At 37.9% G+C, this 13,238-nt stretch overlaps 1 protein-coding gene across 2 annotated transcripts in view; it reads right to left on the bottom strand.

The window, feature by feature from the left end:
- The window catches only part of UGGT1 (UDP-glucose glycoprotein glucosyltransferase 1), a 117,764-nt gene that overhangs the window by 19,002 nt on the left and 85,524 nt on the right, over nucleotides 1-13,238 (bottom strand). For both annotated transcript variants that reach the window (XM_046018854.1, XM_046018856.1), the window contains 8 exons: nucleotides 12,918-13,107; nucleotides 9,304-9,462; nucleotides 8,652-8,737; nucleotides 5,836-5,920; nucleotides 4,465-4,553; nucleotides 3,785-3,889; nucleotides 2,478-2,562; nucleotides 1,683-1,865 (listed from right to left, as the gene is read on the bottom strand). In XM_046018854.1, coding sequence (XP_045874810.1) covers nucleotides 1,683-1,865; nucleotides 2,478-2,562; nucleotides 3,785-3,889; nucleotides 4,465-4,553; nucleotides 5,836-5,920; nucleotides 8,652-8,737; nucleotides 9,304-9,462; nucleotides 12,918-13,107 — 982 coding nt within the window. The remainder of the gene's footprint in view (nucleotides 1-1,682; nucleotides 1,866-2,477; nucleotides 2,563-3,784; nucleotides 3,890-4,464; nucleotides 4,554-5,835; nucleotides 5,921-8,651; nucleotides 8,738-9,303; nucleotides 9,463-12,917; nucleotides 13,108-13,238) is intronic.

Below are 13,238 nucleotides of genomic sequence, written 5' to 3'. Positions count from 1 at the left end.
CTTAAATAGGCTTCATGCCCAGTGCAGAGCCTGACGCAGGGCTCCATCTCACGACCTTGAGACCATGACCTAAGCCAAAATCAAAAGTCAGACACTTAACCAACTGAGCCACCCAGACAACCCACAAGTCATCCGTTAAACTGCTGAGAGCAGTTTCTTTAAAATCCGGAGTGCCTCACTGAGACACTGCAGAGGGCAGCTCTGAGGTTAATGGCACAGTCTCCAGCTGTAGACCCAGTCTGAGCCCAGATTCTTAAACTGATTAGCTGACTGCTTTCACTAACATGTAAGACACTTTGCCTAGAGCTTGGCACGTAGTATTCTAGTATTCAAAAAGATAGAAATAAAACAAATTTACACTACTTAGCCTCTCTGTGACTGAGTTTCCTCATGTGTAAAATGGATACTTCACAGGATTACATGAATCAGCATACGGACAACTGTGAAAAGACGCCTGACACACAAGTACTCAACAAAGAGTGAGTGTGCTTATATTAGAATCCAGAAAGCATGCTTTAGGTCAAGTCAGTGTGATACAGTAGTCCTATGAGGCAGGTAATTCCAAAGAGGTGGATGAAGCCTGTGGCCGCATGACTTCTGCACATATGACATATCACTTCCATTCAGATGATTACCTCAGGTTTCAGCCAGCTCAGGGGATGGCGGAAGGTTAAAGGAGAACTATATTCACACTTTTTGAGTTTGTATGGTCTAAAACCACAGTGTGTTCCTTTTAGGTCAAATCTTGACAGGAGGAAGACTATCTGAAGAGTTCCAAATTATCAAAGCCAGGCATCTATCTACTAGAGCTTCCTCCCTCTTAACCATGTCAAGAAGTCCTAGCTTTGGGGCAAATAACTGGAGATAATGGCAAGCACTGTTAAACCTCAATCTTTTAGTTTCTAGTTTGTATGTTAAATGAATTAAGTGTGTAATTATGTACTGCATAAATGATGTAAATGCAATTGTGTAAAAGAGGCATAGAAAAAAGATGAAAAAGAAATACATCAAATGCAAATTTTAAAAAGTGATCAAATCTTGGTATAACTTTCCATATATTCTATTTTTTATTACGTTGTATTAGTCACCATGTAGTACATCATGAGTTTTTGATGTAGTGTTCCATGATTCACGTGTGCATATTCATATTCATATGTGTGCATATTCCATATATTCTAATAATATAACATAAGCATGTATTTTTCTGTAACTAGAAAAATAAAATCACTTAAAAAGAAGGAAGTCTAATGCCTTTAATACGAACTATTTATTTTTTTAAGATTTTATTTATTTATCTGACAGAGAGACAGTGAGAGGGAACACAAGCAGGGGGAGTGGGATAAGGAGAACCAGGTCTCCCGCTAAGCAGCGAGGCTGATGTAGGGCTTGAACCCAGGATCCCGGGATCATGACGTGAGCCAAAGGTACTGAGGCATCCAGGTGCCCCAATATGAACTGTTTAAATCTGGCTTGTAAGAGCTTACTTGGGGTGCCTGGGTTGCTCAGTGGGTTAAAAAGCCACTGCCTTCAGCTCAGGTCATGATCCCAGGGTCCTGGCATCGAGCCCCTGGGATTGAGGCCCACATCAGGTCTCTGCTCAGCAGGAAGCCTGCTTCCCCATCTCCCTCTGCCTACTTGTGATCTGTCAAAAAAATAAAATATTTTAAAAAAAAAGAGCTTACCTGATCAGCATCTACAAATAGGAATTTGTCAACAACCAATGGGAAGAGCACATCCAAGAAGAGGATCTTGTAACCCCAGATGATGCGCTGCTTCTCAGTCTGCTGATGAAGCCACCGAGGCCATTTGTACTGAACAAGTTCATACTGGAAATTGTATTCATTTGCCATATAAGGTATGAAATCCTATTTTTGGACATAGGAAACAACAAACAACCATTTAGTTTGATGAAGAAAATCAACTCTGTAAGTCAGCCATCGTGATTACGGCACAAGTAAAACACATTTACCATAACAGTGGTCAGAAATCTGACCCTGACTCACCTGTAACTACATAAAAGAATACAGAGTAACCTCCACTACGCTTTCTAATTAAACTATAAATACATGCTCAGAGGAAGAGAATGTATTTTATCAAAACAAAAGATACAGATTTTCTTCTAATGTTATCCAAGCTTCAAACAGGTCAAAATTTTGCTTTTGGTGTTATAAGGACTATCTTTCCAAAATAATCCAGTCTGGAATGAACACAGAAATATGCAACCAGGGGCTCCTGGCTGGGTTTTAGTTGGAAGAGCACGTGACTCTTGACCTTGGGGTCATCAGTTCGAGCCCCACACTGGGTGTAGAGATTACTTAAACTAAATAAACAAAAAAATACATATACAACTGAAGAAGGGAAATCTAATTAAAATGAAAATTTTTAAATCATACAAGTAAGACTGAAGCAGTAAAAACTCTATTATACCATACATATCTCCTTAATAAGAATCCTTTCCTTTCTCCTGAGGAACAAACCTTAAATGTGGGAGACAAATAATTCTTCAAGAACCAGAATTTCACAGGAGTCTTGGTATTCTTCAGTACTGACAGCATCATTATACTGTCAAACAAAAGCAAACAATAATCAATAATAATCTTCCAATGCTTTTTAATCTCAGAGAAATCAAGTAGAGTCAATCACGAGACTGCTAATGTTCTTCATGGCAGAGCAAATAGATGGCAAAGAGAGACGCTTAGTCATGGAAATGGAAAACTATACTTATTATACAAAGTTATCATTGAATGGAAAGAAAGAGTATTTCTCACCCATAAAAATATACCTGATAAAAGCAAATGTTTTAATCATGTTACATCTTTGAATAAACTGCTTCATGAACTACTATCTTAATTATGGTACAAATGAATAATGAAGGTTGTGGTTAACTGACTACAGGACTCTGAAAAGAAAACCTGTAAGCCACAACAGCTATGTGTGGCCGTACTGCCCCCCACAGCCTCAACTGAAGACCCTGCCAGGGAGGAGAGCTGGGAGAGGTCAGGGGATATAGCAAATGGCTACAGCATCAGGATTTCCTACTTTGAAAACAGACAAAAATAAACTGAGTCAAGGAATTTAATTAAATTGAGTTATAACCAACATTTAACATTAACTTGTTTATTTTAGGTCAGTTATTTTTTGGAAATGGGAGGACTGAACCTGAGTAAAATGACAGTTTAATTATTTGCCACACTAGATTTGTCATGGAAAATTAAATGTAAAATGAACCCTGGCATTAGGAAAGTCATTCTCAAGCAAAGGAGCATATTCACAGGCAAGCCTTTCCCTGGGGAGCACTGCCTCAACCAGCCTAAGGCTGTGACCTTTCCTTGGCCCTGACTGTGTGACCTCAGGCAAGTTCCTTCGCCCTCTGAATCTGTCTATAAACAGAGGTGTTGTTCTGTGAGAACCAAGATCAATCCTCGCTCTAAACTATGAGTCTTTGGAAGGCATGTCCATGGCCCTATTCCACTTCTATTCTCTGTGCTGACCTCCTAATTTCTGGTTTAAGCAATGACTTGCTTAAGTCATTGGCCAATTAAACACCACTATTTATATTGTGCCTACAGTGCTGTTAAAGGTTTATAGCCTTGTAATATCCACACAGATGCATTTAAGATACAGCCAGACTGACAGAACAAAACAAATACAATTATATATTCGCAATCCTCAGAGTACTTCAGATACACAGAAGCATAATGGACAGAATCCCATAAAAGATTTACTAAGTAAGAATACTGTGACAAACTCATTCATATATACTGAAATAATCAACACAACTAACCGAAGAAATCTTTCATAGAGATGACCAGATGCCACGGAGAAAATATTAATTATGTCATCTTTATCTTGTTTCACTTCCTCAGTCTTCTGTCCTCCCGTAAAGCCCCTATAATAATAAAAAAGATAAAAACAAGAACACTTGAAATTCTGGTACAGACACACAGCCCTTTAAGGGGAGAGCTACAGAGATAGTGTTTCCCATTCCCATTCCTTCCCTAGGCGGTAATGCAGGAGGAGCCAGGGAAACACTCGCTGGGACCCCAAGAGGGCACAAGGAACCAAGCCAGCACAGGGTAAAGAGAAGGATGCTGCCTGCAGGGTACCACAGAGCTTCACAAATAGACTGAACACAGGTGACTGCACAGAATGTGATCTGCTCAATGGGAAGTAAACTGAACTCTCCAAAAGGCAGGCACAACCCAGTGAAAGTCAAGAAGTAACTTCCCCACAAGGGGATGTTAACTTCCTTCACTTAGTGGAAAACACTCATCTACTCTAAATAGAAAGTGCAAGGTGTGGTGGCACAGTACAGACTCTGCAAGGCCCAGATAAGATTCTTATACTCAAAAGAAGGGAGAGATGGTGCTTACATCGCACCTTTTCCTTAAAAGATACACACACACACACACACACACACACACACATATATGTATTTATTTATTTTAAATGATACCAATTTACCATTTGAAGGAGTCCCAAAATCCAGATTCATTTTCATTAGTTCCATCACTCAGCAAGTCTTCATTTACCATATCTGCCTTCTTCTGAACCTGCAACCATATGTGAGGAATGCTGTCAATAACAGGAAATGAATTCTCCAATAAGCACGACAACTAACCCAGAGTCTAGACGAGTTCAATAGAATGATCATTAACATACATTAAAACTGCAGATGATGAGACAGCAACCTCTCTTAATTAGATAATAAGTTTTTTTACTTTGAAAAATGGTCAAAGAACCTCAAATTCAACTGTGTAGGAAACACAGTCAAAGCAAAACTAGAAACCTAATCCACCAAGCTGACAGCTGGTTTTCCAGGGGTAGAATACAGCCCACATGAGCATTGACAGGAAGTCACTTTAGATCACAGCCTGTTTTTAGGATTTACCAGGAAAAAAACAGGTTGAATCTTCTCACCAGCATAGAGACCAGGTTTCTGCTCAACTATGTGGGCTGCTTTAGATTCTACTGTGTGTAATGATTACTTATTCTATACTTATTACTTGTGTTTAAGGCATTAAGAATTTCAAAATTCTGAGAAGTGAAAAGAAATGAAATAGGGATACCAATTATTATTGTTGTTGGAATTTTCATAGGCATCCTTCCCAATTTTCTGAGAATAGTCATCAATAATAATGTTAATGATGGCTATGTAAGCAAAATAGTATCTTGTGAAAACACTTTATATAAAATGAGACTATTATTGCTCACTGAGATTACTCAAAAGGTGCAATCTCTCTGCTGAAGAAAGCCACAAATGTATATTTACAAAAAACATCTTACATTTAAAGTATTCTGGGTTGCCTGGGTGGCTCAGCTGGCTAAGTGACTCTTGATTTCGGCTCAGGTCATGATCTTAGGGTGGTGAGAATGAGCCCCATATCAGTCTCTGGGCTGGGCATGAAGCCTGCTTAGGATTCTCTTCTCTTTGTCTCTCTCTTCCCCCCCGCATAGTCTCCCCGCCCCCCACCCCCGCATGCTCTCTCTCTCTCTCTCTCTCAAAAAAAAAAAAAAAAAAGGCATTTCAATAAATTCCAAAACTAAACAAAACTAAAAGTCCAAAGGTGAATTAAAGTCTTAAGCAGGTTTTTCTTCCCACCAGCTTTACTGAAATATAATTACTAACAAACATTGTAAAAATTGAAGGTGCACAATGTGATGATTTGATTTGATATGCATATATTATTTGCATATATATTATAAAATGATGACCACAGTGACAGCATTATCATTAACACATCCACATTATCTAGACAAGAGCTACTGAATGCCAGAATACTGCTACTTTTACCCACTATAAAAGAGTGTCTGTCTTAGGGTTACCAAACTCACCTTCACTTTAATAATTTTGCTCTTGAAGTTGTTGAGGACAACAACAACTTCATCAGCATCAGGAGGAGAATCTGTGCCATCGTGGCTTAGAAAGAAAAGAAAGGGAAAGGGCAGGACAGACATTATAAATCACAATTCTCAAAATGCAGTAAGTGGTCTGACATCAATCTGCCATATTTGTTATCATAAAGGAGTTTTTACTTACAAATTAATTTCTCACAACCTGCAGGAAGTCCCTTCAAGCTACACAGAAGCACTTGTCAGAATCTCTATCCTTCAAACATTGAACATTGCAGTCACAACCCAAACTTCCTTCTTGAGTCTCCTCTTTAAATTACTTTTCACAGGGGTGCCTGGGTGGCTCAGTGGGTTAAAATCTCTGCCTTCGGCTCAGGTCATGATCCCAGAGTACTGGGATCGAGCCCCGCATCGGGCTCTCTGCTCAGCAGGGAGCCTGCTCCCTCCTCTCTGCCTGCCTCTCTGCCTACTTGTGATCTCTGTCAAATAAATAAATAAAATCTTTAAATTACCTTTCACAAAGAAAAAAGCTCCCAGTGCTGGCAAGCACATAATGAGCACTTAATCAACACCTATATTAACAAAGTCTGAGCCAAGTTCAGCGCCAGCAATAAAGGGCTGCCCAGGGGCATAAGCCACTCTGCACCATCATCAGAAACACATCACTTCTACTCTTTCACAGACAAGTAACAAAGCATGACTCTACTTCAGAGTTCCGGAAGGGCATCACTCTATCCTTCTGCCTGGAGGCACACAATCAGCCAACTCTAGTCTCAACTCAACCTGGTGCCCATATTCTGAAGAAAGAACTATAACAAGCTCTATTTGTAAGCTCTATCTGCTAGGGCAGAATCGGAAACTTTAAAATTAAAAATAAGATATCCTCAATCAACTAATTCCTAAAATTTCCAGGCATCAATTTTCAAGGTGTTAAATGCAGAAAGCCATGATAAAATATGAATTCACCACATTCATTCAATATCATTCAGCAGAGAGCAGAGTTCTCAGGCAAGGAAAGATTCTGATGTGGAGCATGAAACACTACAGAATCTGGGAATATCCAAGACGAAGGGAACCCTAGACAGCAGGAAGAGAGGAGGACCCCACATTCCTAGGGTAGGGGGAAGAGTAGCCAAGGAAAGGGCATATGGAAGGGATGGTGTTTAGAAGAAGAACAAGTAAATTTCTCATGATGGGATTAAATTCTGCAAAACTATATTTAAGAAAACGTTATTGGGAAGAAAACCTAGTATTTACAATGAATGTTATTATAATACAGCTTCAAGAATCCATGCTGCTCTTAAAACTAAAATCACACAACAAGAGGGTGTTTTAAATACACTATAATGGAAATCCCTCCCTAAAAATTGACACAAACTCTCTTCTAAATTAAAACTAATTTAAATTGTGTTAAACAGAATTTAGATTACACCTTTTAAAAGGCAGTATAATTTTTTGTTTCCCCTTTTAATTATTTTTTTAATATTCAATTGAGCAACATACAATACCTCATTAGTTTTTGAATGTAGTGTTCAATGATTCATTAGTTGCACATAAAGCCCAGTGCTCATCACCACACATGCCTTCCTTAATATCCATTACCTGGTTACCCCATCTCCCCAACCCCCTCCCTTCTGTAACCCTCTGCTTATTTCCCACAGTCCAGAGTCTCTCATGGTTTGTCTCCCTCTCTGATTTCTTCCCATTTAGTTTTCCCTCCCTTCCCCTATGGTCTCCTGTGCTTTTCCTTATGTTCCATATATGCTCATGGATTGGAAGAATAAACATTGTTAAAATATCGATGCTGCCAAGAGCAATCTATACTTTCAATGTAATCCCTATCAAAATACCACCGACATTTTTCACAGAATTGCAACAAACAATTCTAAACAATTCTAAACAATTCTAAAATTTGTATGGAACCAGAAAAGACTCCGAATCACCAAGGGAATTATGAAAAAGAAAACCAAAGCTGAGGACACACAATGACTGAGTTTAAGCTCTATTACAAAGCTGTAAACATCAAGACAGCATGGTATTGGCACAAAAACAGACACATAGGTCAATGGAACAAAACAGAGACCCCAGAAACAGACCCTCAACTCTATGGTCAACGAATCTTCAACAAAGCAGGAAACAGTATCTAATGGAAAAAAGACAGTCTCTTCAGTAAATGGTGCTGAGAAAATTGGACAGTCATATGCAGAAGAATGAAACTAGACCACACCCTTACACCATATACAAAGATCATCTCAAAATGTCAGTATAATTTTTTTAAGCTAACAGGCAGCCATGGCAAACCTGAAGGCAAAAACCTGGTGACTGACAAAATGCTCTGGAAGTACTGCCATATTACCCCAGACCAGGAAAGCCAATGCCAGCACCAAGATTTCATGGCCAAAGTTTATACCTTCTGTGTATCTGCAATTCACCCAGGGTCAAGAAATATACTATCTAGGCAGAAAAGATTGACTGTTATTCACTTCTTTTCTTCTTTCTTGAAATAACTCAATTTCTCATCTGCCTATGGTTTGCATCACAGTGAGAGAATGACCTGATTCTGAGATGCTGTTAGCACAAAGGAAAGACTGAAGAGTGAAACCCGACATACTTACTAGTCTTCATACCACTTATTGTCCAATCATGCCCTGACAGTTCTTCCATACTCAATTTCCTGGAAAAGCATTGTTTCATCACACATAAATTATTCCCCAGTTAACTGCCACTGTAGTACTCAATTCAAGCTGATTCTCTGTAAAATATTCTGGAAAAGAAGCACCTACATCACTTAATCCTACCTGTAAATTCTATAAATATCTTCAGACCGACCCTTCCTTAGTCTGAGAATCCAAGCTCCCGGGTTGGCTTTTAACTGAAAGTAGCCCTAAGGTAAGAAGAAAGACAAATTTTAGTTCTCTTTGAAACATCAAAATGCTGTTTCAGAGGGACAGTTATTTCGTTTTCTGAAATATCACTCATATTTTAAATAAGACAATTATAAATTCAGTGCTATTCTTTAAAAGAGAGAGAGAGATAATCAATCAATCAATCAATCAATCAATCAATCTACCCATTAGAAACACTAGCAAAATACAGGCCAGTGAAGTCAAGAGGGGGGCCCTTGATCTGTAAGCGAGTGAAGGATCAATGTGTCATGTGTGAATAAGCTACAAACCTCCAAAGCCAAGAAAAATGCTGTCAGCTCTTAAGCAATGCATCTGCTTTGCACCAATTTGATCAGAACAGAAAATCCAGAATAGTCTAGCATTTTTTTTAGGCTAATATGATATTCCAACCTGTAAGTTTAACTTAGATTTTTATACTGATCAAATTTATTCAATCATGAATTTTAATCTCACTCACATTCAGAATGCAAACTGCTTTATCCATAAACTCTAGTGCCCAAATTAACATGACTCAATACCACCACCTGATGTACTTATTATTTACCAGATTGGCCATAACAATGGTATCCACAATGACTGGGTTGGCCGAAGTTCCTAATGTAAACTGCAGTCCTCGTGGGGGCTGGCCCGTGGTGATGTCATAGCAGTGACCTTCTAGCAAGAGGTACTCCAGCTCATACTCAGCAGCCGCCACACTATCCACCTGCAGTAGCAGAATTAAATCACTTGAAAATTACTCAGCAATAAAAAGAAACAAATTGTTGAGCCATGCACCAACATGGATTGCAAATGCATTGTACAAACTGAACAAAGACAGACACAAAGGGCTGCATACTGTACAGTCATATTTCTAAGAAATTTATGGAAAGGCAAAAACTATAGTAACAGAAAGGGGGAAGGAACTGCCTGCAAAGGGGCACAAGAGAACTCTCTGGGGGGATAGAAATGCTCTGTATCTTGATTGTGCAAGGAGATTTCGTATAGCTTTACAGAGAGGATAAGGCTCTCATCTAGGAAGTAATATCAGGGAAACCATGTAAAATACACTGCCAAAAGAATAAACCTATCTAAAAGCTAAAGAATAAAGAAGGTAACAAAGAAACAATGAGAAACAAAAGAGAAAAACATAAATTCACCTTGGCCTACAGGATATAGCTGTAAATACTACTGCTGTTCTAAAGGCAAATATCCAAAATGTATTTGATGCCTCCATAATGGCACAAAACCATTCATGTTCTACATCAACTGCCTTAATTATTACTGATTCCTTGAAGAAAATATGATGTAATTGCAAGGCATTGGGGCACCTTGGCTTTAGTTAATTAAAGGGTTTTTATCCCAGTATGGTTCACACTTGGCTCTGTAATCCTATCTAATGCTAATAACACACTATTTGGAGCTTAATATGTTACTGAACACTAAATTCCAAAGCCATAATAATGAAAGCTAAGGGCTAAACCTCCACACGCTCACCAAGTCCCAGGCTCTGTTTTTAGCCAATACAGAGAAAGCAGAGAAAGCCTAGGAAAGAGCAGAAAACACTCTAAGGACATGGAAGAGAGCTGCTCTGCTTCTGTGCCTCCTTTCACTGCTCTTTAGGGCCTTCTGTGGCCATCTTACCATCTCCGCAGCAAAAGGTGGTTCTTCAAGGGCAAAGACAGCATTTCCTGTTTGTTAACAAACATGGTAGACAGGTTTGAGGTGGGAATACGGTAAGTGTGTTCACACACTCTCCCTAACTTAGCACCTGAGGGATTCTTCTTTACCCTAGTGAAAAGAAGGCTGAGAAGTCCTTTAATGACTATCTTCAAGTTCTTGGTTTCCCAATTCCCAAGAAGAACCAGGAAACAGGCTTCAATTATAAGAAGAGATATTTAGGACAGACACAGAAACATTTGTCTTAGAAAGGAAGGAGGCTCTGAGATGCTATAAGCTCCTTATAAGTAAAGAACATGTGTTTTAATTCTTTTGTTAATACACTCTGTGTTAATACACAGAGTGAGGGCTGTGAAGAGACATCACTGAAACTACACTTGTGAGCTCTCAATCATTCTTAAGGGGAAAGGACCACTTAACTTAGATACTCAAAATAGCTATATGAACATAAATGAAATAAAGAGAAACGTTAATGAAGCCAGAAGCTGGTTCTTCGAAAATTCCAACAAACTGACAAACTTTTAGTCAGACTGCCCACAAATTAAAAGACAGAAGAGCCAACTCACTGACATCTGCAAGGGAAAAGGAGACATCACTCCAAAACTAAATTTAAAAGACTATAAGAAATGCTATGACTAACTATAGGCCAACAAATTATAATGTAGATAAAATGGATAAACACCTGAAACACAAGCTCCAGAAAATGACTTAAGATGAGACAGAAAATCCAAACAAATCCATAACAAGAGACTGAATTGGTAATTTAAAAATTTCCCAATTAGGCAAGAAAATTAAATAAAAGACATCCAGTATGGAAAGGAAGAAATAAGACTACCTCTATTTGCAGATGAAATGATCTTTTATAGGCCTATATACTAAGACCTATAAAACATTGTTGAAAGAAATCAAAGACCCAAAAATAAATGGAAAGACAACCCATATTCATAGGTCAGATACTTATTAATGTTAAGATGCCAAAACTCTTCAAAATGATTTAGGTATTTAATTGTAATCTCTATCAAAATCCCAGCAGCCTTTTCTACAAGTATTAACAAGTGGATTCCAAGATGCAAAGAACCCAAAATAGCCAAATCTACCTTGAAAAGTAAGAACAAAATTCGCAAACTAACTTAACAATTTCAAAACTGACAACAAAACTAGAGTAAGACAATTGTGGTCAAAGGATAGTCACACAGATCAAGGGAAGAGACCTGAGAGTCTAGAATTAAATTCATTCGGGGCTAATAGATCTTTGACAAAGGTACCAAGACCATACGGTGGGGAAAGAATAGTCTTTTCAACAAATGGTGCTGTGACAAATGGATATTCACACTCAAAGAACAAATCTGTAACTCAAGCTCACATCACATACAAAAATGAACTCAAAATGAATAAAAGACCTAAATGTAAGAGTTTAAAACTTTGAAAGTCTTATAAGAAAACATAGGAATAAATCTTCATGACCTGGAATTTAACACTGATTTCTTAGGTATACTAACAAAAGCATAAGAAACAAAAGGAAAAAAAAACAGATTTCATCAAGATTTGAAACATCTGTGCTTTAAAGGACATTATCCAGAAAGTGAAAGACAGCTAACAGAATGGAACAAATTATTTATCAATCATATATGATAACAGACTTGTATACAGAATACACAAATAACTCTTACAATTCCACAATTTAAAAAAAAAAAAAGGCAAATTTTTAAAAATAGGCAAAGTATTTAAACAGATGTTTCTCCCCAAAGATGACATACAAACAGCCTATAAACACATGTGAAATGCTCAATATCATGGGCAGGAATGGAAAATGGTGCAGTCACCCTGGAAAACAGTCTGGCAATCCCTCAGGTGATTAAACATAGAATTTCTATATGATCCACCAATTCCAAGAGAAAAAAAAGCACCTCTATAAAAATTTGGACATGAATGTTCACAGCAGCATTATTTAAAATAGCCAAAAAGTAGAAACAACCCAAATGTCTATCAATGAGTGGATAAACAGAATGTGGTATATCTAAACAATAAAATATTTTCTGGCAATAAAAAAAGAATTAAATACTAATACATGCTACAACACGGATGAACCTTAAAAATAATAATTTAAGTGAAAGGAGCCAGTCACAAAAATAAATGATTCTCTATAGATCAAACATCAGAACAGGCAAATCCATAGAGACAGAATATAGATTAGTGGTTGCCAGGGGGTCATGGGGAGTGACAGCTAATGGGTATCAAGTTTCTGTCTAGTGGTGATGGCTGCACAATTCTGAGGATATATTAAAACTACTGAACTATATTCTATATACTTTAAAAAGGTAAATTTTATGGTATGTGAAATAAATCTCAATGATTTTTAAAATACAATTATACATGAACACGGACATCTCAGAGCCCTGCCTGAATTGTGATCCAGTCTGTTCAGTCAGAAAATACTACCAATCACTCCATCTTAAACAGGTTTTACAAAGATGACATATGTAGAAGCAATGATACTCTTACCTCTTCTAAATAAATATTATCAAGATCATATGGTGTTCTGACAGACTCCACCATCCAACTCTCAGGTGTGTTCAAATTCAGGGTGAACAGAGGAGACTGTGGCATATCCAAAAATTTTGCTATTGGACCCTTAGCAAAGCTATTGTCTGGAGTGAAAGAAATCTCTGGCTCTAAGACATAACGGTAAAAGCTGAAATTAAAAAATAAAATAAAAAGTCAGTCTTTTTAATACACTCACAGTCCTTAAGTTCACAGCCATCCACACAGGTAACGAACTGGCTTAAAATAAAACAAACTAGATTTGGAAGGGTAACCTCCCAG

Source organism: Meles meles, chromosome 9, assembly GCF_922984935.1.
Source record: "Meles meles chromosome 9, mMelMel3.1 paternal haplotype, whole genome shotgun sequence".
In the NCBI taxonomy this organism is placed as follows: Eukaryota; Metazoa; Chordata; class Mammalia; order Carnivora; family Mustelidae; genus Meles; species Meles meles.
This window is presented reverse-complemented; position numbering and strand designations above follow the sequence as displayed.